Source organism: Dreissena polymorpha, chromosome 3, assembly GCF_020536995.1.
Source record: "Dreissena polymorpha isolate Duluth1 chromosome 3, UMN_Dpol_1.0, whole genome shotgun sequence".
NCBI classification, from domain to species: Eukaryota; Metazoa; Mollusca; class Bivalvia; order Myida; family Dreissenidae; genus Dreissena; species Dreissena polymorpha.
The window spans coordinates 18,532,223-18,558,978 of record NC_068357.1 but is presented as its reverse complement, the minus strand read 5'-3'; the positions used below and the strand labels follow the sequence as shown (position 1 = coordinate 18,558,978).

Here is a 26,756-nt window from a genome sequence, read left to right as displayed (position 1 = left end):
CTTAAAGCACATGCATTTAGCCCAGTTTTCACAGAACTAGGTTTATATTATACAAATCGGTTAATATGCGGCATGTCTTAAATAACGCGCTTGAATCTTATAAATTATGCGTATTAAAAGGACATCATATTAACACAATCATGGATATTAAAAATGTTTAACCATATAACTTATCATCCATCGCAAATTTGAAAGGGTATAAAAGGCATGCCCCTTGTCTGTCCGTCTATCTGTCACTAAGTAAGTCCGTCCTTCTTTCCGTAACACTTTCGTGTCCGATCAAAATCTTATTTACCTTTTGACGGATCGTCGCAAAACAAGCCTCAAATGTTAAAGTTATTTTAACGGAAGGTATGAGTCCGTTACGACATCTAAAGGCCAATCTTTATCGAAAGTTTGAGCCTCAGTTTCGTTTCCGGTCCATATCTCCGATACCAATTGACGGATTTTCATAAAACTTGATTACCGGTACACTGTTCGTGTCAATGAGACGATGAGCGAAACGCCTGAGTAAGTTATGTCGATTAAATTTAGGGCAATACTTCAATGTCAAAAGTTAATAAACAATAGTTTTGTTTATTTCCCAGTGTGGTGATTCAATGCTTTTTATGAAAAGGTGTAATTCTTTCTTTATAAGCTGTCATTTTGAGGTGAGTATGAAGTATTTAAACATTATTCGAACATTTAAACAAGTCATTCATTCGACAAATTAAGTCATATTAGCAGAACTAAGTGTTATTTTCATTCAGATAAGATGCGTCTTCACTATGCACTTAATCACGTTAATCAAAGTATATGCTGTTTCCCATGCAAACACTATGCTGTGATTTAAAGTAACTAGGCCACACAATGTATTTGAAGAAAGTGGAGGTATCAATTGGTCGTAATGCTTCCGATTATGTATTTTGTAAATTTTGGTTTAAAAACGGATGGTTCCTTTTCATTGCGGCATTGTTTATGTGCTTCAATTTTTTTAAAAAGGGCGAAGAAAGTCACATTATAAACGAAAATATCAACCTTATTTTCACCTTGTTCTTTTAAGTGTGTCTTCAATAAACTTATAAATAATTATAATAAAGTATATACCGATAATAAAATAAGTTTCATACAACCCAATAAACAACTACTGTTGAAGTGATACTATTATTAGAACATAGGGAAAGGATAAGAGTAGAAGACAGTAGAAATAGTAATAATGTTCGTTTGCCATATTTAGTTTTAAATGTGACTCATGATCGATCTTGTTATCGGTGGCCGATCTTGCACTGTATGTAGCATTATTTGACAACCTAATTACATCACTGAAATAACAAAAAAATAGTTATTGTAAGAAATGTACATCTGTTGCCAAACGTCAACCAATCCAATTAACCCATTTTTGCCTAGTGGACTCTCACATTCTTCTAAATTGGATCAATTTATTTCCAAAATTATGGATGTCTAGTATATTTATTTTTATATTAAGAATAATTCTTACTGAAATGCCTTGAAGAAAACAGCGCAGGCCCTGATGAGACGCCGCATCATGTGGCGTCTCATCAGGGTCAACGCTGTTTTCCACGGCCTTTTTCTAGACGCTAGGCATAAATGGGTTTATTGTATAAAGTAAATTATCACATTGAAAACGGTATATTCAATATTATAATTCACTTTGAAGGACGCTTCAGTGATGTGACAAAATTCCAATAATTGCAATACAAGGAACCACGGTCGAGGCTAAAGCAATGATGCCGAAGATCATAGCAATCCAATAGAAACGAAATACCGTTTAATGAACGTTTGCATGTGTAAATAATATTAAACAATACTTTCCGCTTAAATCAAACAAGCCATAACAACCGATGAACCGTTACTGAGACGTGTTACAGACCTCGGCTGTTTACTTAAAAACAATTTATAGATTGGAGTGGGGCCCGGTATTTGTCGAGAGCAGATGGGAAACGCTGCTTATCAGTATCCGGCATCCTGGTGCCATCTGTTCCCGACATTCTCGCGTTTCCGGAATGCTCGCGCGCTGCAAGCACTGTCATCAGACATTCCTAATACTGTTTTAAAAATAGTGCAAGTTTCGGTTTCCGGCATTTAAAACTATAGATAGAGGCGTTTTATTAAACGCACTACAATATATACTTATAAATATTTAAGATTCCCACCATTAAATAACACTTACAAAGCCGTTAATTAAGGACCGATCGGAAGTATGAAATCATAAATATTTCAGTTGTTTGTATCAACTCACAATTGCACTTAAATTTTGATTCATGTTTCCTATTATTACACAAATCGGTTAATATACACGCGCGTCCTGTCTTAAGTAACGTGCTTCAATCTTAATGAGCGTATAAAAAGGACACCATATTAACAAAATCATTGATTTTTAACAATAGAAAATCAGCAAAATTTAGTATACCATTCCAACGTGGCTAGTACGTCTTAACATATATAACAGTACATACACAACCTATCATCCATCGCAAATCTGTAAGAGGATAAAAGGCACGCCCCTCGCCCGTCTGTATCTCAGTAAGTCCGTCCGTCTTTCCGTAACACTTTATCGTGTCCAGTCAATATCTCCTTTTCCTTTAGACGGATATACACTATAATGTATACTTATATTTAATATTAATATTTAAGATTCCCACCATTAAATGATACTTAAAAAGCCGTTAATTAGGGACCGATTGGAAGTATGAAATCTAAGTTGTTTATCTCAACTTATATAATGTACTAAAATTTTAATTCATGTTTCCTAAAGTTTGTTTTTGTATGTTTGTTGTGTTATTGTTGTTGTTGATTTGTCTTTTTGCGAACGTTGTTTCAATCCAGTTCGAATGTTGAGGCTTCTAGATAAAATTAAACCGCTATATTTGAAACTTTTATTCAGCTTTCAAATATATAAGTTGATTCGTTGATGATTTTGAAATAAGAAGACGGACTAAAAACGTTTTTACCATGTAACATGATCAAACACATTTTTTTTAAATTGAATTATCGGTGCCGTGAAAAAATTCACTTGCACCCTATTGTTAAAAAAAATTGCAACGAACGTGTGTCTTTAAAATATTGATGAATCAATAAATCATTGAACGTGAAAACATAGTTAATAAACAGCGTACAATTTACGGTGAAATTAGGCCTCACTTCTGACTGGTACTTGTCGAGTAGTTCGGAGTATGTCGCAGCACGCACGTCTATCGTTCGGTTTTTTGTTCCATTAATTGACAACCATTACCTAGTATAACAAGAATTACTGAATGAGCCTTTCAGTCACAACATTCGTGAGTTTTCTAATATTCTCCCTGGATAGCTCTGAATGAGAAAGTCATCAGACGCAAGCGTGTTTCCGGTTCTGCGCATTATCCACTTCCGTAATCTCTAAACTGAAACCCGTTAATAATTACTGAACGGTAGCGGCTTGAATGCTGATTTTAACATCTCATTTGCGTTCAACACCACATGCAATATATCAGTTGCGAAGTGGAGAAATTTCAGCATCAACGGATAAAAATAAATATTTAAAAAATTCAAGAGTTATTAATTTAAAATGATAAGCAACTCTTAAAACTATTTTTTGTGTTCTATTTTGACTTATTATTCGTTTAAATTTAAAATAAGATAAAAATGTTTTTATGTGATGACAATATAGCTTTCTGTGCTCAAGGTAACAAGTATATGTGTTGATTTTCACAGGTAAATATGCTTTGATAAGCTGTTACAAGACTGATAGGTATCATCTGTACTTTAGTTGCCAACACACGGCTGAATCTTGAATTAAACGATCATATACGATTGTTTTTGTCTTTGAGAAGAACATCATTCCGCAATGATTCAGTCGAAAAATCAACACATTTATGTTTCTTCATGATTAAGTTCCATAGACAGAAACAAGACGAGTGGGAAAGAACAGAAGATGATTAAAACACTTCGAGTTGGAAACGATATTATCCGAACCAATCGGATTAGGAACACCCTTGATCAAAAATGTTAAGAATTGCAAAGGAAATTATGAGAAACAAAATTTATATATGTGTTAAACTACAGTTCATGTTTATATGTACAAGTTAAATTCTTCACTCCAGTTGAACTCGTTTTCCAAGCCAAGGACATTTTGAAACTCATTAATTATACACGTGCTTTGTTTATTTTTACATTTGAATATACTGTAAACAGTATATGATTTGCCAAATAAAAATATATATTAATACTGTATGAATTTGTCTTACTGACAGTTGGAATATTATAGAATGACATATAAGAATCATTTAGTTTTAGTTCTTCAATGTCAAATTTGTCGTGGATTAGTTGTGAAGGTCTATCCAAAATAACTGACGTATAGGAAAACTCAAAACATATGGGGGTTAGATTTAGGAAACCTTGAGAATATTTCCCACTAGTTTGAAGAATTGATTAAGCATTTCTGCAAAATATGCTTTTGGGACTATGCAATAAGTACCGGTATTTGTAGTGAAAACATCTTAATTTAGTTTCAGTTGATAATTTCAAATGATGTGTGAAATTTGTTCTTGATATTTCTTCTGTCTTCATTAAAAGGTAATTTCCATTTATTTATGTATTTGAAATCATCTGGTTAATCTGTTAAGACTAGTTTCCTTTATATTTGTTCACACAGTTTGGTTGTTTCCTTGATGTTTTCGCACGTGTTATCTTGAAAAAGCATGATGAAAATGCCTATATTTAAAAAAAAAACATAATCGCAAACGCCTCGAGTAATTAACGCTTGAAAGTTTTCCTTAAATGGCTATTATGCAAAATTGTTAACACTACAGAAGTCACATTTTTTACCCAATCGTTACGAATCTTGTCAAGTTCATAAATGGTTCCTGTCCGTTAAGAAACATTGCTGTCAAAGGACGATACAGTTTTCTTAATATGGCTATATTGAAACCTCGTACACACTGTTGATGTCATTTTTGTCCAATCACCATGAAATGTATATATTTGTTCTCTTATGATATGTTTGCTGAGTTCGAAAAAGGATTGGTTCCTTTTAAAATCATGGCCGGCAATAGGTGGGGTCAAGGGTGAGCGCCTTATATCATGGCCGGCAATAGGTGGGGTCTAGGGTGAGCGCCTTATATCATGGCCGGCAATAGGTGGGGTCTAGGGTGAGCGCCTTATATCATGGCCGGCAATAGGTGGGGTCTAGGGTGAGCGCCTTATATCATGGCCGCCAATAGGTGGGGTCTAGGGTGAGCGCCTTATATCATGGCCGGCAATAGGTGGGGTCTAGGGTGAGCGCCGTATGGCCTATGGCTCTCTTGTTGAGAATATTTCTTAAGAAGTCGTAAGAATAGTTGCACATGGTGACTTGAGATGAACCAACGTGGTGTAATTTTGATTTCGGACCGTTTGAAATGAAATTATTTTATCAATTATGACCGCCAATAAATGCGATTCCCTTGCGACAGATACGGCGTGTATCAGAACATAAAGGGACGCGCTGGTTTTTATCTTCTAATAACTCGAAAAGCAAACATGTTTTACCAATGACTGAAGGGTGCAATAAACCGCGAGATATTTGAATATTAGTACGGTATCATAAAACATTGTAAACTGTTCTTATCACGTTCTATGGCTTTGATTTTAGTCTCTGTCAGCGTTGAACCCGTCAAAATTGAACATTACACATCTGTTTGTGCCTCTTACAAGGATTGGCACAAATCTTTTATGATAATTTGGATATTATTTCTTATGGCAAAATCGTGTAGGCTGATTGAAAGAAACGTATCACATGAATACTTCGATTTGAATCATGTATAATAATGCTTTTTAACCATTAAATACTTATACATGTGGACCAAGTGTAAGATTCTGATAAATATTTTTTTCTTGTTTACATTATTAGTTGATATTTTATATGTGTGTGTACATAACATACATAACTCACGTGCATGCTAGATTTGGAGTTTGGATAACGTGTGATGCAAACATCGATGGAACGCAATAAAATATATGACGTAACCAACCTTTCAACGTCAGCAGTGACAAGTCGTGGATATATCGTACATCCGGATCGGTTACGTTCGGAGAGGAGAGTTTTAATAGATATTCCACGGACAAGGAACACGATTAACATATATAAACTGAAAAACATTGCCGTAATATTGAAGTGATGAGTCTAACAATGTAAAATGAATCGTCTTAACTGTAATTAACAATTTAAATAGTGTGTAGATATTGTTAAATCTGACAGTAATCACGTGCATTTGTCTGATTGAAAGCAAATGATGGAACTGATCTCGAATCCATAGCCAAATCACGTGACTACATTGCATAAATATGAAGGTCGTGTGAAAACATTACTTGTGTTTCGTTTCACTCATCAATTAGACGCATACCATCTGGAGAATATTTCTAATACAACATGTAATTTCAAGACGGAACAAACAAACATCAACACACATACACCCAATCCTTGTAAGCATGCGTAACTTATGGTTGTCAATTAAAGATTTGAGAAGTAACATCTACCAGTTGTGATACGAACCACGCGGATATACTTATGTTAAAAGTATAAAGCATATGAATACTTAATATCGACATACGGCAATGTAATGCTGTAATGCATTCTTCTTTAAGTGCTAATACTTTTTCAGTTTTTGTCTTCACGTGCCATTTCACGTTCTCCATATTTTCCATGACTTGTTTGTAGCTAGATCTAGAAGTTTTTTTCGAACACACTTGTGAAACATGACAAGTCTAGTCTGCTTACATCGACCAATCACGTCTGCATAATTTACGTGCGGTAAAAACTTGTCCTCTGCGCATGCGAGTGCACCATCACCAATCACTTTCCATATTGCACGTGCATTTAGTAAAGAGAATACGACCATTGTAAGACGTCATACAGGTCAGTGTCACGTGTCTGTCTGTATACTTGTCTGCTGCAGTCAGCCGTTATTTCCGCCATGACAGACGACAACACCATGACCTCCACCACCAACGCCATTGCGGAAGCCTGGTCCGCGGTAAGTTAACCCATTTATGCCTAGTGGACTCTCCCATCCTTCTAAATTGGATCAATTTATTTCCAAAATTAGAGATGTCTAGTATATGTATTTCTATATTTAGAATATTTCTTAGAGAAATTCCTTTAAGCAAACAGCGAAGACCCTGATGAGACGCCGGCGTCTCATCTGGGTCTACGCTGTTTGCCAATGCCTTTTTTGTAGACGCTATGCATAAATGGGTTAATATGAACCCTCATAATACATTTTATAATGTTCAAATTTCACAAATAAATCTAAAATAATGTTTTATGTTTGCTTCATTTCTCTGTTAATAAAACGGTTTACTGATTCATATATTTCATCCTTAGTTTTCCTTAGTTGTGTGACAACGGCAAAGGCCTGCTCTATGTATACGCGTATCGTTGTAGAGTTACACATATCATCTCACACATTCTATCTTGTCTTTACTTAAAATTTAGTTATTTCAAATATACAACATAGGTACTGACTTTTAATTGCATTAAAAAATCACACATAAACAACGTACAATAAAACTTAGATGAAAAGATCTTTATTTATTTTTTTTTATTATAATATTGGTTTAATCCACGACAAAACAATTTCATTACCGATTTTCAAATGTTAAAGTTGAATTAATTTAATATGCACTTACAAAAATTATATGCCGAATAAGCTAATAAAATTATTTTTTCACCACAAACATTATTTACGAAAACTTAACAAACTTCAGTTTTCTCTTTTACTGACAGTTTTCTCGTTTGTTGACCGCATCTAGCTTAAGAAACACGCGTATGCAATATAAGTTATTTTTATTTTGGTAATTTTTAAATTCCTCATGGCGCTCGCGGATCTCGGTTTAAAATTTTGACATCCGCGATTTCCTGTTAATAATCTATTTCATAGGTGACACGTTATTGCCTCGCATTCCGCGACAGTACAGCGAGATATAGAATCATGGCGATAGTTAACTTAAGACAGTGTGAATACTGTCTCGATGGATAATACCATGCGATTGTTCATTGATATATTGATATAAATACGAAAAAAACGCGATCTTTTTTATATGACACGCGAGTGGGTGACAATACATTTGTCTGTTTTTATTTTATTTTGATTTGCAAAACTGCATGTGCAGACTCCGGCTCGTTTTTGTACAAATACCGCAACATGTTATCATAGTAAAGTAATAATAATGGGCGTATGTGTGCTCATATACAGATGTGATTATTTGTATATTGGCTAAAGTTATTTTATATCAAAATGATATATTTTAATTTATATTCTTTATAGATGTGTGCGTTATTACAAACAGAACAAAAATAACACTACCTTATATAATTTGAGTTACGAAAATGTAGAATAAAGGTTAGATTTTGAAAGGATATTCAAAAATCAAACGCGAGGTTCTTATAAATACAAGAATCAGTTATTTTGTATAATGAAATCAATATTTCAACAAAAATTGAAAGAACATAGGAGATATCCTTTCTTTTAACTTGAACCAAATGTATAATTAAAGTTTTCACAAGAACGTTTACGGAACTGTCAAAAATATTTGACTTTCTTACACATATCGCGTATAATTTTTAAAAGAAAATTCATTTAGACATCTGCAAATGTAAAAAAAAATACTAATCCCTATCTCTAAATAAAGTATTAAGAAATGTCCACTAATATACGGTACATTCCATCGTTGTCTTTAACATAATGTCTTGCTCATTGTATCAACATAATATATAATAACTCCCGTAACAAATGTAAACAACACAGTTAATCGTTAAATAAAAAATAATAATTTGCATACGGCTAGAATATGATTGGTATTTCACAATAGTTATAAATTTAACAAAAATGCATACGTTACGAATAATTTGATTACACAAATGGAACGGAGAAAATGGTCAATATTTAATCATCCCAGATTTTCATTTTTATGTTGTAAGATTTAATTATGGATGAATTTAGAATAATCATTGACCTAATTAAAAAACGCAATTTCCTTAGAAAGTGAGCAATATTTAACCCATGTATGCCTGGTGGACTTTCCCATCCTTCTAAATTGGATCAATTTATTTTCAAAATTAGGGATGTCTAGTATATTTATTTCTATATTTAGAATATTTAATACAGAAATTTCTTTAAGCAAACAACGCAGACCCTGATTAGACGCCGCATCATGCGGCGTCTCATCTGGGTCTGCATTGTTTGCCAAGGCCTTTTTTCTAGACGCTAGACATAAATGGGTTTAAGTTTACGCCAGGCAAACAAAGCATGAGTGATAATACGAGTTTCGAATACAATTTGTTGTTGAGCTTTCGAAGAATATTTTCTAATGAGCAAATATCTGTATGCCCCTTGTTATCATTCATTACTTTAGTTAATGACCTTAAGATAATAGCACATTAATTTCATTGAATATCTAATAAGACATGAAACATATATTGATACATGTTGTGTGTTTTGTCACTCAATTATAAACGAGTACTACACATTTCATTCGATAAAGCTTTGTAACAAAGTATTGCGTTTAAAAGATATGTTTCGTGTGATGTTCCGATGAAAAGATTATATCCTTATTGATTGATATGATAGTATAAACATTTTGAAGCGTCACAATTTCACTTCAGTAACTATTTGAGAAAGAGCTCTGATTGACAGACACAATACGTTCAATTGAGAAACAAAAAAGGATTCAAGCGTACACTTTTGAAAAGTGTCACTTATTTAACATGTATCCTCTTCATAAACAATCTTTTAATCCCGTCGCTCATCGATTCTTGTAAATCTTTGACCCTTCTCTTTTAAAACAATTATCTTTCTCACCGTTTAGTAGATTATATTCATAGCTCTGTTAGAGAAGTGGCGATAAAGAGATTAAAATATGCATTTGGATTTAGTACAATATTGACCGGATTTGATACGTTCTCAAAACTAGTCACACCAGCAATAAAACCATTCCGGTAGACAAACAGCTACATTCTGCGGTTGCCACATTTGCCTGTCCACTGTGGAATGCACAAAGACACTATTCGGAGCGGGTTCAGCAGTTTATAACACTATCAAAGACGCTAGTGGCGTTTATTTTGCCGTTTCAAAGCATATTTGAGCTTCAAAGGATTCGCATCATAGTCCTGTCACCTGTTTACAAATAAAACGCAAAGTCCAGATCTAGCAATGAACGGTGAGACTGATTGCGCAATATCTCGTGCAAAAAGCACATGTTTCGTGTTTCGAATAGCTGCGTCGCCAAGTTGTTCGCTCTGCGTGTTCTTCCACCCAGCTTGCGAAGGTACGTAATGCGCACATGGGATTCATTGAACAAAACTTCGCTCCGATTATGGTCGAGAGCTGCGACCAAACATTTTCAAATTGTGTGAAAGTTTTGCTGTTTTCTCTTCAGTTTGGTAAACATCGCTCCAAACATGTCCATTTCCAACTCCAGCGAGTGGATGAAATGTGGACCCGCGTTGAAGTCTCGTTCGGAAACGCGGGCTTTCGCGAGATGATAAATTGATGGGAGGACGCGTAAAGACCACTTACAAAGCGCCCTGTTTAGGTAAAACGATGAAAGATCGTCTTGTTGTACGCGGGATTATGAGGGGCAAAATATAATCGCAGAAATACGGATAAAAAAAGTAAAAGTCGGAGCGCAGTTTTAAGCCGGGTGTATTCTAATCCATAGGAAGTTAAATACACTTTCGGGCTCATAAACAGATCGAAGTCATCACAGACGAGAATCTTAGCTTTTTTACATTAGTCTGATTAAACAATACGTTAAAGATATGCGGACTGAAAATAACACGAGGAAACATATTAATTTGCCGTGCAAACAATGTCAAAGTTTTATAAATGGAAAAACAAACGTTGAATTTTAATGGAAATGCAAATCTTTGCGAATAAACTTCGAGATCAGCCGTGATGTAAACATGCAAACTCAATCCATTTGCCATTAATCCGTCCGAATCGATAAACGCCCGGTATATGTACATTTTACAATCGCATTATACACCATGTACCGACCCATCACGTAGCAAACATACCCGTTTAAATGTCATTTGTCTGCGCGAACATGTGATGCTAATGGCCATTCGCGACAAACTCCAAAATGGAATGTAACTTCTAAATAGAAACACCTTTCAATTGCTACCTCAATGCTTTAAGTATCACAATACAATATGTATTCGACATCAAGTTGCTGATTATGTTGCACTTTGTTGCCACTGATATCCTCATTACCTACTTACATAGAAGCATATGTTAAGCAATTAAAGGGGCAATTTGTTCGCAAAATATTCAGGCAATGGGAACAGCAACATATTTAGTACAGTTGAACCTGAAGGCTAAACAATCCAAAAAGAGCTTGAGACACAGTCCTTCAAATCCAATATGGTTGCAAAATCAAAGATCGCCGCCGCACCCTATTAAGTTATGCCAAAATGAAATTTTTCAAGAATATGTACATAAGGCAAAAATGATGGAAAACTATTGCAAATGATTTATCTTAAAATATTGAATTGTTTTAAGAGAAATCACATTCAAATGTTGAGCCTTTATCACATTTTGGCGTAAAATTGGAAAAAAAGTAAAAATAAAGTTATTGAAATAATTATTACTATATGTACAAAAAAATAATGCATTAAATGATAAATCAACACTTTTTTTACATAATAAATCATTCAATTTGGTAAATTAACCCATTTATGCCTAGCGTCTAGCAAAAAGGCCTTGGCAAACAGCGTAGACCCAGATGAGACGCCGCATGATGCGGCGTCTCATATGTGTCTACGCTGTTTTCGTAAAGGAATTTCTGTAAGAAATATTATAAATATATGAATAAATATACTAGACATCCCTAATTTTGGAAATAAATTGATCCAATTCAGAAGGATGGGAGAGTCCACTAGGCATAAATGGGTTAAAAAAGAAAATTCAGTTGGAAGACATAAAATATTGAACCGATGTTTGCAAATGTAAGATTTATGCATTTTACATAGAATACTCAGGAAAAAATATCAAATGGAACATTTAATACTGAAATGCAAAACTTAAAAGTTCTCTGAATATTATACATTGTAATAGGGACAGTTCAACACAGTTAATTTCATAATTTCATAAGCGATTATTCTTCATTGAAATTGTAAAAGTTGTATCATTAATAGTTATAGAACACTATTGTATTCACTGTTAATTTAAATTAATTACTTTGGTTCAATTGTATCAAAAACCTATGTCTTATTGACATGATCTCGAATCCATTTCCTGAGCAGAACCAGTACTCTTGGCGTCTTAAAGAGATCTCAATTCCTTTTCTACAGCATTGATCGAATTCGTTACCTCCCGGTTGGCGGACATCATGTCCACTACGCATGTGCGATCTTTTGCTATCACTTTTTGTCTTTTTTTCTAAAAGATTTTAATCGGTATCTTCATTGAGTTATTCTACAAACTCCAGCATTTATCAACCATAAAAAGACCTCGCCGTGACCTAACATGTGGTTCCTTTTCTTCGGACCGAAACGTTAATTTATGCATGTTCAATGTTTTCAGTATAAATACAATAAATATGATAGACACATATATATACAATTTGTGTTTATCCTAACTTGTTTAATACAGAAAAAAAAAGTCGTCGGCTTTTAATATCTTGTCCAAGAAATTTACCTTATGCTACGTGCTTATATTTACAAATTATTATCTAAACTATGCTTTACACGACGTATGTAAATATAAATATCAACCATACTTTTATCGCTTAAACCGTTTTAAATGAATGCGATGTTAGAATACAATGCGTTATTTATCATAGTAATGTGTGCGCTGTGTAACATGCGCAGTGCTTATAATTTTACGATCACATAAGTTCTGTTGTCTTGTACACAGTGGATAATTAAATTCATTACATGTGTGTTGGCATTAATATGAACATGTCTGACCATGTGACTCAATACACTACTGTGAATTGTCATAAACGTATTAAGACATTTAAAAGTATCTAAGAATACACTGACAATGTCTAATTAGTTTGATAACCATGGCGTCGGAAAATGGTAATGTCTTAAATTCAGTGTGGAAACCCCTGTATCGTTTCTACTAAAAAGACAAATTTTTGTAAACCAAAGTTAAGAGCAATATTTATTATAATAATGAGGAAGCAATTTCGATGTTTGTCCTAAGAAAATTGACAGCACTTATATCCGCAGTTTACGCATTCCTAAAATAGACGGGCAAACAATTGCCGACCATTTATAAACATTGTCCATTTCTTTTGCAACCAATCGTTTTTAATTTTATTTTCCTTCAAGCATCTAAACGTGGGGATTTGGCTTAATCTTGTTTGTTTCAAAGTATTGCACGTTTGTCCGGTACACTTACAGGTCGTTTTCCTGTCGGGCTTCAATAAGACGGGTTTTAGGCAGGCTGCTTACTCGGTTACGTAGTTTAGCAATCTCGAGGATTTACCGGAAGTAATTTGGCGCCATTTGAGTTGCTGTCTGCATCAGGATTGAACAGAATGTGACAAAATGATGCCATAATGAGACATGCACACTTTAATACCGCAACTGTAATATATTTTATTGTTGCCGTTCCAGAATTAAGAAAAATGTATTAAAACTAACTGTTATGAAAATAAGTGTACTCTTTTTATTTTCTACCATTATTACCGTGTAACTTTAAGGTAAATATTCTTTCAAATTATGCGTATCATACATTATACACTTTTGAGAGCTTAAATCGGAGTGTTATGTTTTCGCGTCTAGACTGTTTGTGTAAAGTTCGGGCTCTCCAATGCTCGGTTTGAGTTGTGGGCCGGGACACACTCTTACCGGGTCCACAAACAATGATCCCGCGAGATTTGGCATGTTTGTTTAGCCTCTTCATCGTCATAAGTAGTTGACTTTGATGGGTTTTCGAGGTTTTACCAGTTCTACACGCGATAATACCGCGGCTTCGACAGCCCTGCCATGTCGCTACGCACTAGAACACTAAATATTAATTAACGTCTAATGCCGCGTAAGAGTCTTTCGGTGCGAGGTAAGCACTGGATCAATACAGAAATGTCGTTATCGTCAGAGGCTTTTACTGGCTTAAATAATACCAGACTTGAACGCAACAATGTTGAAAAACAAACAATGAACAAAAATATATAAAATAATCGTTTTTAGCCGGATTTTTTTCGAAAAAATCTCGGCTTATAGATTGATGTTGTCGGGCGGGCGGGGGGGGCGGGCGGGCGGGCGGGGTGGCGGCGTGCTCGAAAATGTTAAAGTTCTTATTTCATGGTATAACTTTGGTATGCTTGGACCTAGAGTCTTCAAACTTGACATGAAGGTTGGCCAGGATTAACAGATGACCACTGGTCATTTCAAGGTCATTCATTTGAAGGTCAAGGTCACTGTGACCTTCAATATAAAAAATGTTAAAGTTGTTATAACTTTGGTATGCTTGGACCTAGAGTCTTGAAACTTGACATGAAGGTTGGCCATAACTAGTTAGTAACCACTGGTCATTTCAAGGTCATTTATTTGAAGGTCAAGGTCACTGTGACCTTGAATGTAAAAATGTTAAAGTTCTTATTTCATGGTATAACTTTGGTATGCTTGGACCTAGAGTCTTCAAACTTGACATGAAGGTTGGCCAGGATTAACAGATGACCACTGGTCATTTCAAGGTCATTCATTTGAAGGTGAAGGTCACTGTGACCTTCAATATAAAAATGTTAAAGTTGTTATAACTTTGGTATGCTTGGACCTAGAGTGAAACCACAGACTATCATTCAAGCTTGGATCATATTTATGTGTCCAATCTATCTGCTAGAACTGGTGTGATAGAAACCTTTTGGAGTGATCATAAGGCTGTCTGGATTTCTGTGTAGGTATGTGAAAGCAAAACAATAAATAGTATTATTTCATCTAAGTTTATTTTCTTACATTTGATAATGAAATTGATGGAAACTTCAAACAATATGTTACTAATTTGCTAATAAAAAAATTGAGATCAAACTTTCCTAATTGTCAATTCAAGTTCATATTTGTGACCTTAAATGTTATTGTTGTTCATGTATATGCATGCATTCAAAACATAACACAAGGTTTGCTCATGCCTTGAAAAGTACTTACATTTTATTTTGACCTTTGAACAATATTTCAGTAATTTAAGTATTGCATTGACAAAAACACGAAAGGTACTTTCCTGTCATTTAAATCAAAAATCCGGCTTCAATGCGGTCATCTCCGACCGCGGAACTCTTGTATATACATTTTGTTTATTAACCCATTTATGCCTAGCGTCTAGAAAAAGGCATTGGCAAACAGCGAAGACCCTGATGAGACGCCGCATGATGCGGCGTCTCATCAGGGTCTGCGCTGTTTGCTTAAAAGCATTTCTGTAAGAATTATTCTAAATATAGAAATAAATATACTAGACATCCCTAGTTTTCGAAATAAATTGATTCAATTTAGAAGGAAAGGGAAAGTCCACTAGGCATAAATGGATTCATGGAAGTATGACGAAGGTGGTTCCAAACGACGTGTACGTTAGAGACACAGTATCTGTACGTGAAGTATTCTTTTTTAGACCCTTACCGCAATAAATACAATAGAATTTAACGAAAATTCTATAATAAAAACGCTTTTTTTTAAAGATTAATGGTATCATTTTTAGTGAACAAGATCAAAATGAAAAATAATACAGTGTACTTCATTTTGCAAATATTTTTTCTCGATCATTTAAGAAAATAAAAAACATATTTGCGACAGGGACAGTGCAATGATTGTAATCCTAGTTAAATAAAGGCAGTAAATTGAGACGCGGGTTTTTGTTTATATTGCCCGGTAATCCCGGTGATCGCTCACTCGCGGACATCTACAAACACGACGTGTGTACCTTGCCGCTGTAAGTTCTCGTCCTATGTACACGTCGGTTTTGGAAAGTCAAATAGCGCGCTCAGCTCCTTATGTATTATGATAGCTGCCATCTCAGAGACAGTGTTTGCTCTGTCTGTGGCGAGACGCGCCGCGCACCCAACAAACCCCAAACCCGTCGTCCGTGGGGTGACACTGTTGCATTTGCGCGCGCATTTGGTTTGAAACTAGTGCAATACTTCGCATGGAAGTATACCAATGAACATCTTATTCAAGTTCGTCATGTCATGATCAGTTAAAATACTTCAAAAGACAGATTTTATCAAGTTAAACATTGACGTTCTAGAACTTAAACTAAATTATCTTAACGTCATTTAATGTCATGGAGCAAATATTCGTACAAATTATATAAATTTTTAAGAGGAATTGGCGCGTACATTTGTTTTAAGGCCACTGTCAACTACGAGCATAATAATGTTTCATGAATTGCAAACTGGTATAAATATATTTCTGTCGTTGCTTGTCAGCATACAAGAGTATTAAGGATTTGAACGAATAAATCTTAGTTGACTGACGATCGCGTCACATGGTTTCTCCTTAGTAGAATATCAATTTTAACGTTATGTAATGCGTTAAATTAAAGGTCGTTTCAAGTCCTCTTAAACGCTCATTAGCAGACGATGAGCGCGTGGTCGTGGCAGGCGTTACGTCGACATTTTAGACGCCCGAGAACTCTCAGTTATTCAGCAGTTGGAGGACAATAGCGCCGTCTTAAGTAGACGTTATATAAGATGTCCGCGCCTCGTTTAATTATAACCAGGGCAAAATTTCACTACAATATGTTCAAGTATCACCCACTAACGGCCATCGATGTTTATTATTTAAACCTTTCGTCAGCTAAGACAAAGTGGGGCGATTTATAGCTGGAAACATTTTCATCGCGTTAATAGCCATTCGCGACTTTGGATTAATTAAACGCAAAACTTTTGTCAGACAACTGGTCAATTATCGTGCGCAATAAAACAACTCTCTAAATGGCATAAAGCTTTTAATGCCCACTGAGTGTTACAGCCTTATTCTTTTACCATAAATGGCTAGATCTTAAACGTATAGAGAACGCCGGGGTACCACCCACCGCCCGCCTCGCTTATAACGCCCGTTTAACATACCAATAGGCGTGGCCTCTCTATCAGTAGAGTGCATGTGAGTGGTCGAGCGGTTGACAAAGATTTCTCATGTGAATTAAGTTGACCCTCCTTCATGTATTGAACGGTTGCAATGTCAACAAACACTGCGTGAAATATAGCTATCAGTTGAAATCCTCTATCATACTGGCATGTGTTAAGAGCCGTTAGATTTTTCCCTGTTGTTTTTTAAAACATCAGAACGCCGCGGGAGTAGATTTATAGTTTATAGAGGACTTAGATTCTAAAGTCTTAACACTTAAGTTCGGTTTCTCGCACGTGCGCGTGTGACATCGCTGACTACGGTGATACGTTGTGACGCTGTGAAATAGTTTATTCCATCGGTACGTTGTGACGTAAATCCACTGTTTTACAACCATTTCCGTCTCAGATGGACGGCCACCTGGTGCTGAAGTCCAGCAGTTTCAATGTCAAGGACATCCTGGACCTTCAGCCCGGCGGCAAGCTGGCCTGCAGCGCTGTGTCGAGCGAGACGACGTCCGCGGGCTCATTTCGGACGATTCCGAACATTCCCGAACTGCCGCCAGTGGATTACGGCGGATACGACGCCGGCGACAATCCGTACGCCCGATGGTTGCAGAACAACTCTGCAGATGTCATGCAGTATACACGTACGTGTCCTTGCTAGTACTATAATAGCTTTTGTTTGCGACGCGTTCTGTAAATACTGGGCTAAATGCATGTCGATACAGTTTCGTTCCAGATTCGCCTGTGCAGTCCGCAAATGGTAATCAGGGACGACACTTCCCGCCTAAACAGGATTTTTGCTAAGAAGAGACAACCTTTAAACGAACAAAACCATAAAGCGGGCTTCACAGGCTTATCAAGGACAACACTTTACGCACAAACGTTACGCCCAGATTTCCCAGAGAGCGGGTCGTTTGCTTGTCAATGTCGTTGATTTTATATAACGCATTTCTCAGCAAATATGTTCGTTGAATTGAACGCTGACAGTCAAATCTACATCAGTATGTACGTGAGATAAGTACATTCAGTTCCGGTTTGGTTCCCAATTGAACGCAATTCGAAATGGATCGTAAACGCTGCATTAACCCATTTATGCCTAGTGGACTCTCCCATCCTTTTACATTGGATCAATTTATTTCCAAAAATAGGGATTTCTAGTATACCCGGTAAATATTTCTATATTTATAATATTTCTTACAGAAATTCCTTTAAGCAAACAGCGCAGACCCTGGTGAGACGCCGCATCTGGGTCTACGCTTTTGGCCAATGCCTCTTTTTTTTCTAGACGCTAGGCATAAAAGGGTTAAGGACGCCGTCGATTCTGCTGTTCAGTTAAAAGCTAGACTCGTTTTCTTTATTATTGCAAAATGTTTAAAGGAAAATGTTTCGTAACCACAGTACTGCTCACAAATTAGACGTTTCGGTCAATATTTAACTTATTTCAAAGTGAACTCTTATCTTACGCGCAAAATATATATAACACAACGTGTTGGTGTAATCCATTTTCTGTACGTTTGTGTTCATGTATACATAATGATTAAATTCGTATTATCTATAAAGTAATATATACCATTTGAACATATGTTTATTTATTCAAATGATTTAAAGTTCAGTAAAAATCTTTTCCTCAAACTTCGAATTGGTGTGTATATCATTTCAAAATGCTGAAAAGTATGTAATAAGGACCATTTATATGAAAACATTCATAGTATTCTATTTAATTGCTACAATATAAAACGGTTACAGAGAATGGATCTTTCACGTTTCAGTTAGTTAACAGAAAACAGTTGGAAAAGTATTTGGCTTTTGATACTTTCTTTTTTTACCTGTAGTTTTGAATTACACTTTCATGTCTGGGCGTTGTTAAAGAATAAATTCATAAGCCGGAATATATCTAAAAATTTATTATTTTCTTAATCACGTGTTTACTATATATTATAAAACATGAGCTCCGTGATTACAAGGCGCATCCTTGTTTAATATAAATATAAAAAAATATATAACGTGGCTTTATGCATTTGTGTAAATTTTCGTCCCAGATAGCCTGCACATTTCGCACAGACCCTCAATGGTGTTTGAAATGGATAAAGTAAATAATCTTTTCATTGAGTGTATATTGTGGACTGTCATTGCGCGGTATCGTTTATACATTATCGTATACAAATGCATTTGCGTAAAGTGTGGTCCCAGATTATCCTGTACAATTCGCACAGGGACGACAATTTCCGCCAAAACTTGATTTTCGCTAAGAAGTGGTTTTCTTTAAATGAAAAATACCATAAAATCAGAAAGTGTCGCCCCTGTCTGCCCCATGCGGACTGCACAGCTCAACCTGGTTCGACACATTACGCTCACGAAGTAAGCACCGTTTTCCCAGGGCGCGGCTCAAATGCATGTTTATACTTGAAAACAAGTTGCTGATGAGATTAGTTCTGTATACAGAAATGTGCAGTGTATATAGCATTAAAAGGTTTATTCAACGAATTATAATCGCGTGTATGTATTGCCAGCTATAGTTGCTTTAGGGGTTGTGCGAAGAGGATTCTTTAATAAATCTTATTGCAATTAAATACAAATTTTGTTAGCACGCTGGCATTAAGTTTGGCAATGGTAACCCATTGTACAGCGCACAGTTGACAATTATTTACAATACGTTATGTTTTCGTCAGACAAAAAAATCAACAACTGCTAATGTTTCAAAAAATGTTTCTTACGACAAATGAACAATTTCACATTTCAGTTTATGTATCCCACCTAAAGGGAGTTGTGGCAAAAACATGAATCAAAGTTTATCAATAGTAGCTATATTATGATGCACACTTTCGATTTCACTAGATTAAAATCTTAAAGACTTTCACCACGTTCGAAATCCTACTATCTAATATTTCGCTCGAAAGACCCTTTTTAATCTTTAATTAACCTATCTTTTCACTGAGCGTATATTGTGGCCTGTCATTACTGCGGTATCGTTTAATTTTGGTTTGAATTTTCATCCAGGTGTTATGTCGGTTTCGTCCGGCCTATCCCTTATCAGATTTGATACTTACTTTTATCCATTTCAAACACCATTGAGGGTATTCATACAAAGTTTGTACTATTTGGATGTCTAAAGATTTGCTTTGTGCAAATATACGTAATATTATTTTATCATTACCACCTCGCGTTCGCTAATTAACAACAGATACGTGCGTCTTTGCGGTATGAAGGAAGATAAATACATTCTCATATTTGGCGATGAACATATTTCGTGGACACAGGTTGGTTTGTTTTGAGCTGAGGCTTGGTTAATGTTAATTGGAGGTAACAAGACCTCTACAATCTCAAAAATTTTAATTCTTTATATTTTCGCATAACTTGGTTGATAAATATTAATTATAGCATGAAAGTCGCAGTGTTCCAAAAATCAAAGCTCGCTCCGCTTCACACGTATTTTCATCTTACCATTTTGTTTATCTAACTACTTAAGGTATGTTTGAAATAATACTGTTGAGGTTGCTTACGGGATGAAAGCAAAAATGTGATCTGCAGATGGTTTAGCTTTCGTTGCATACATAATTTAAAAAGGTAAAACAATGTGTTGTTCATATAGTATACTATTGTTGGATTCATAGTTCAGATTATATGAGTCGTGTGCTGAGAAAACTGGGCATAATGCATGTGCGTAAAGTGTCGTCGCGGACTGCACAGGCTAATCAGGGACGACACTTTACGCCTTAATTGGATTTTTGCTAAGAAGAGACTTCCTTTAAACGAAAAATGTTATATAAGCGGAAAGTGTCGTCCCTGATTAGCCTGTGCGGACTGCACAGGCTAATATGGGACGACACTTTACGCACATGCATTATGCCCAGTATTCTCAGAACACGACTCGTATATTTGAAGAAAAAATAGCAAAAATTAGTTTACGTATTATAATAAAATATCCCATAAATTCGCATTTAACACTCATAAATATATAGATAATAAATACTTATTAAGTATTTTGAAAGCATTTACAGAATACATATACAAAGTATGTCGGTTTCGTAAGTTAAGTCTTTTTTATTTACAACATCATTTTCTTCATTAGGTTAATTAAGTTCATCCGTAAACAGAGTTATTATGGATTGTTTTATAACATCGATACAGAAATAAACATATAAGATATACTTTATGTATGCGATTAATTTTTATATAGGCTTGGTACATATGCTTTAAAGGTAAAATAACGTTTCGATTTTTTTTTGTATGTATTTGATAAGGATTTGACGTGCAACATAGTTAAAAAACAGTAATGTGTTTAGCCGACAAATGTTTATTATTCTACACTTAGTTCATTCAAGAAATAATTATACTATAAGAAAATTCGTATTTAATATGTTTGTTTCAATGAATTAAATCTTGTAAAAAATTAACAATATATTATATAAATATATAGTTGTTTTTAAAGGACTTCATCGTTATATCGTCCATCGAATACTTTGTTGTGATGTTTCTGATGTGATTTATTTTCAAAGATTGATTTTTGTATCAGATTTTGCATATTTTGTATTATCATAATTATCATTATCATCTTCGTAGTCGTCGTCGTCCTCGTCGTCGGAATTGATAAGGAGGTTATTATGACAATTAACTGTATAGTTCTTTTTTTCCTCTCTATGTTCGTGTGCATGTTTCAGAATATATACTTGTGTTATGTTACTGAAGACCACATTGTAAAAAGAAATTATTTCTTTATGTGCATTGTTCATGAAATAAAGTTATTATTATTATAATTATTATATCCACACCATGGTCATTTGATTGCAATTTAAACGTAGTTGCTAGTTAAACGTTATCTCTAATAAAGTATAAATATGGGCCTATGACTTACATATAAATTTACATATGATATAATACTGTTATATAACGTATAAATTTATAAATAAAGTCGTGTCGTTTGCTTTTAGACATGCACCACCATATGAACTCACCCGGAAGCAGTTCGAACCAGTCTGCGGGGGAACTCACACCCACACGACACAGCCGGAAACCAGTCCAGTCGATCGATGAAATCGGAGCACGAGGACTCTGGTCTGGACGCAGATGACAATGACAAGGAAGACGATGAACTGATTGATGATGAAAACGGGGAAGAGTCGGGGTAGTGAAAAGAAAGACTCTAATAGTTCCGAGCCGCAGAAAAAGCGGAAACGACGCGTGTTGTTTTCAAAGCTCAAACATACGAATTAGAGCGTCGTTTTCGACAGCAGAGATATTATCCGCGCCGGAACGGGAAACATTTAGCCAGCATTATCCGACCTTACACCAGTGCAAGTGAAAATTTGGTTTCAAAATCATAGGTATAAACTAAAGCGCGCTCGCCAAGAAAAGGGTCTGGACATGAATCCGTTGCCGTCGCCGCGTAGAGTGGCTGTTCCGGTTCTAGTACGCGACGGAAAGCCTTGTCAGCCTTCAATGAACGGTGGACTTATGAAATCAAACGATCACCACCATCACCACTCTGTGTCTTCGAATCTCAGCTCAGTATCGCAAATGGTGCATACCGGTATGGGTGGAATGAACGGTGTGAATTCCATGAACTCACTGCCGCCAATTGGCGACGGCCTCCAGTCCATGAACACTCTCAACACGTCCCTATCCTCGCAAATGAATATGAGCTGCGCGTATAATATGAACACGGCCGCCATGAACTCTATGAACGGTATGAACATACCGAACATGAACAGCTATACGAACAATATGAACGTGTTACCTGGTTACAGTCACCCACTAATGCAGCCTCAAACAAGATGGTGGTGACTGTAGGAAACATTGTGTGTCTTGCTATTAATTCATCTCCATAGAAACGAGTCTCAGTCCGCGTTTGAAACAAACTGTCTCAATTAACCCATTTATGCCTAGTGGACTCTCCCATCTTTCTAAATTGGATCAATTAATTTCCAAAATTAGGGATGTGTAGTATATTATTTCTATATTTTGAATATCTCTTACAGAAATTCCTTTAAGGCAAACAGCGCAGATCCTGATGAGACGCCGCATCAGCGGCGTCTCATCTGGGTCTACGCTGTTTTCCAAGGTATTTTTTCTAGACGCTTGGCATAAATGGGTTAAACATTTCGTCTCATTATTTATTTGCGTCTACGGTCAATATATTGCTTTGTCGCAATTCTAAAATGCATTTAGCCATTTTACCGGCAGTTGTGATTAGCCATGTACCGGATTTTTTGCAATGCAGGCTAAATAAACCGAATAAACTTCAAAGGGTCATTGCTTTAGTGCGAGAGACGTGGTGCTTTTCGCAGAGTGTTGTGCGAGTAGCGAACATAAAGTTATTTCGCAGTGGCTGTTACTGATGAGCATTGCGCGATTGGGTCAACCACCCTCAGTTATTGCAGGAATATGCACGTATGTACATTAACAAACAGTGAAATACGTAAAATATGCATTTGGCTTGAGTCATATGAACAAAAGATGCATATGTCGATATGATGATACGCATATTTTATTCTTCGATAATGAGTTTTTAGTTTTAACCAATCTTTAACAGATTTAACATTTTGACCCTTTCTTCTAACCAAAGTGTATCTAAGCAAGGAGGTAATGTTGTTTGTAAAAATTTCAAAATTGTATTGTCCACATTCGTGATTTTTCGGATGTAACTCCATGACAGTGTTTAATAAATATATTCAGGCGTATAACCAAGGTTACAGGCGACGCCAGTATCAGCAACAGGATTCCAGGTTTTAATTTATTGTTGTATCCATTTTAACATTCCACTGCTACCACTTTTGTCACATTGTTTCACGTGGTTAATGCATTTTCAGACGTGATCTGTTTTTTCTTTGTTTTGTATGTTTCATATTAATATTATTTTGACAGTTTATTGTCATTAAGAATCTGCTTTTGCGATGAAATCAAAAGATAATAAAAATGAGAATATAATAATATAATAAGTGTCTTCTATTTTCCGGCAAATAGAGCTGCACGAAGATGTCTGTTGAATAATAATAAATAACAATAAGAAACAATCTGTTGATTCGCGCACACTGCAAACTGTTAGAAAAATAGCAGAATTAAGTTAATCAACATTGAGTATATTGTTAGAATATTTAAACTATCAAATAATGGCGGAAACAGAATTACTGATGGGTGGTTGTGATATAGATAGTCCGAAATCATATGATTGACAACAATTTCGCATACATTGTGTTTTCGGTCCAAGATTTGTGTACATGCACCCTCATTGAAACGGGAAATCTCTAAGATTTGTTTTTAACCCATTTATGCCTAGCGTCTAGAAAAAAGGCCTTGGCAAAGAGCGTAGACCCAGATGAGACGCCGCATGATGCGACGTCACATCAGGGTCTGCGCTGTTTGCTTGAAGGAATTTCCGAAAGAATATTCTAAATATAGAAATAAGTATACTAGACATCCCTAATTTTGGAAATGAATTGATACCGTTTTTAGCAGGATGGGAGAGTCCACTAGGCATTAATGGGTTAATTGTTTAAGGATTTGAAGAGAGGATACTTGACAGTAAAACACAATTTACTTCATTTACTTTAAAATTCTTAATATTAATAATAACGACGACTTTTAATCAACGTGATAGTAATGCAACTACTTTTTTTGTACAAATTGTCCAACTCCCTAAATACTCTACAACAGAATAGGAAAAGTTTTGGCCGTTTCAGTATTTCTGTTTATGGCCATCGACTGTTAAATTCTTGGTTTGGATCTGAATATATACTTCACCATATTGTGAACATTTATTCTTATTAAATTTATAAATGTTTTACATCATATCACAAGTAAACTGTTTAACATTGCTCTGGCCACAGCATGAAAGGAAAACTTAAACCAACAGCCTACACTTAAATGTGTTTTTTCAATTAATATCAAGGTCTATGCGTTACACCAGGCGTTTAATATCTGTCAATACTAAATACACAACCACTGATGTTGAACTCGAATGTAAAAAATGATGCCTTGAATACATGGGACATATATATGAGCCGTTCTGAGAAAACTGGGTTTAATGAATGTGCGTAAAGTGTCGTTCCAGATTAGCCTGTGCGGACTCCACAGGCTAATCTGGGACGACACTTTACGCACATGCATTAAGCCCAGTTTTCTCAGAACGCGACTCAAATGAATTAGACTTATGATGCAACATTTCCGAATAAAAAATATTCCGGATTATATAAAATTACCACATAAATGAAAAAATAAATCATAATTATAGAATATATGTTTATTAATAATCGGTTGACTTTATTTGAAACGTTAGCTTATGCCACATACGGTAAATCACAATTGATAACACGGAGTATTGAAAAAATGAAAATTAAGTATAATTTTCATTTGACAATGGCGATAGTTGTACAATAAATGTTTGTTTTTTTCAAAAATAACAACTATAATTAGTATATGTTGTTTTATTTTATGGATATCGCTTAAGCAGTATAAGCATTTATGCCGTGATCGAATACCACATTGATTTTGCCAAGTATGAAGGATTTCATTGCCCGGTGTGTTCAAAGGATGCTGTGAAAATTAAATAGCAAATTAGTTTAAATTAACTAAAAAATTTCAAGTTAAATAATGAAATAAAAAATGTTAAATATAGTTATAAATATCTAGATATGCTTATCATGAATCCAAATGTTATTTTAACAAACCATTAGTTTGTCCGCAAAACCATAAATTTATACTTATTAATTGTCGACGCATACGTATATACATATATACGAATAGTTCTCATGGTATTTCCTTCAATGTCTGTAGTTCTTCATTACATACATACAGTACTTGTTGAAAATTTTCTGTTTTATTTCCCGCCAATCGTATAATTAGATGTTTTTACATTAGTACAAAGATGCTTTTGAGTACAAAATATTCCAATGTTTGTTTTTTTACTGGTTGAACTATGCGAAACGGCTGCAAAGTGAAAAACGTGGGTTTGAAGTCATTTGAATGTTTTTAAAGTTTTGAAAAAGTTGTCAAAAGATAAGAAATAACACTTGAATTCCGGATTAGCAAATATATTATACAAATACACAATTGTTCAATTGTTTCATAATTTTTGAAAACATTTTTTCGTAGATTTATATGTTTTATTCTTTATAATGAAGCATTAAAGCATTCAGTTATATGTCCATCATTTACTTGATTGACGTGAATATATTTAAAACAAAACCACATGTTGAATATAATTATCAACCTAAACAGTACCGCAAACACCGTACCATCAAACCGTACCACAAAAAAAAACATACACCAACAAAACCGTAGTTAACAAAATGCACTCACTGTATAATTAAAACCACGCATTGTCATTAATTGTCATGTAACTACTCATAGGATACGATGAATATAGTTGAGGACAGTATGCCTATTAGTATATACTACATGTATGCCCTTCCGATCTTGTACTGCATGGTCTAAAAGGGAGTCCAAAGTCGAGTTGACTCGACTGGTCTACATGACTGACAAGAATCTTTAAAGAGTTTATCGTCGGTATGAAATATGCATGGATATGCGGTTGTTGGTCCAAAGTTGGCTTTAGCCACACGGTGAATCGCGTTAAAAGGTATACTTTTGTTGACCTTAATTAGTTTTTTTTCTCTTTTTCAACCATTGCATAGTTTCTTTCCGGACTGATTGGAGTGTTCTGCAGGTTTATGAGTGTACACGTTAAAATGGTAATTGTACAGACAGTTATTCGTAGTAATTAATTTACCTTCATT

General features: G+C 35.2%; 1 protein-coding gene across 5 annotated transcripts in view; it reads left to right on the top strand.

Annotated features, from left to right (window-relative positions):
* Nucleotides 1-5,658: 5,658 nt before the first annotated feature.
* Nucleotides 5,659-26,756, top strand: part of LOC127873151 (homeobox protein Nkx-2.2a-like) — a 384,621-nt gene continuing 363,523 nt past the window's right edge. The window contains exons 1-3 of one of the 5 annotated variants that reach the window (XM_052416818.1): nt 5,659-6,438; nt 6,912-6,989; nt 17,429-17,669. In XM_052416818.1, coding sequence (XP_052272778.1) covers nt 6,930-6,989; nt 17,429-17,669 — 301 coding nt within the window. In that variant the 5' untranslated portion in view covers nt 5,659-6,438; nt 6,912-6,929. Of the gene's footprint in view, nt 6,990-17,428; nt 17,670-26,756 lie in introns of all 5 variants that reach the window. The other 4 variants (XM_052416817.1, XM_052416820.1, XM_052416814.1 and 1 more) reach the window with 4 other exon arrangements.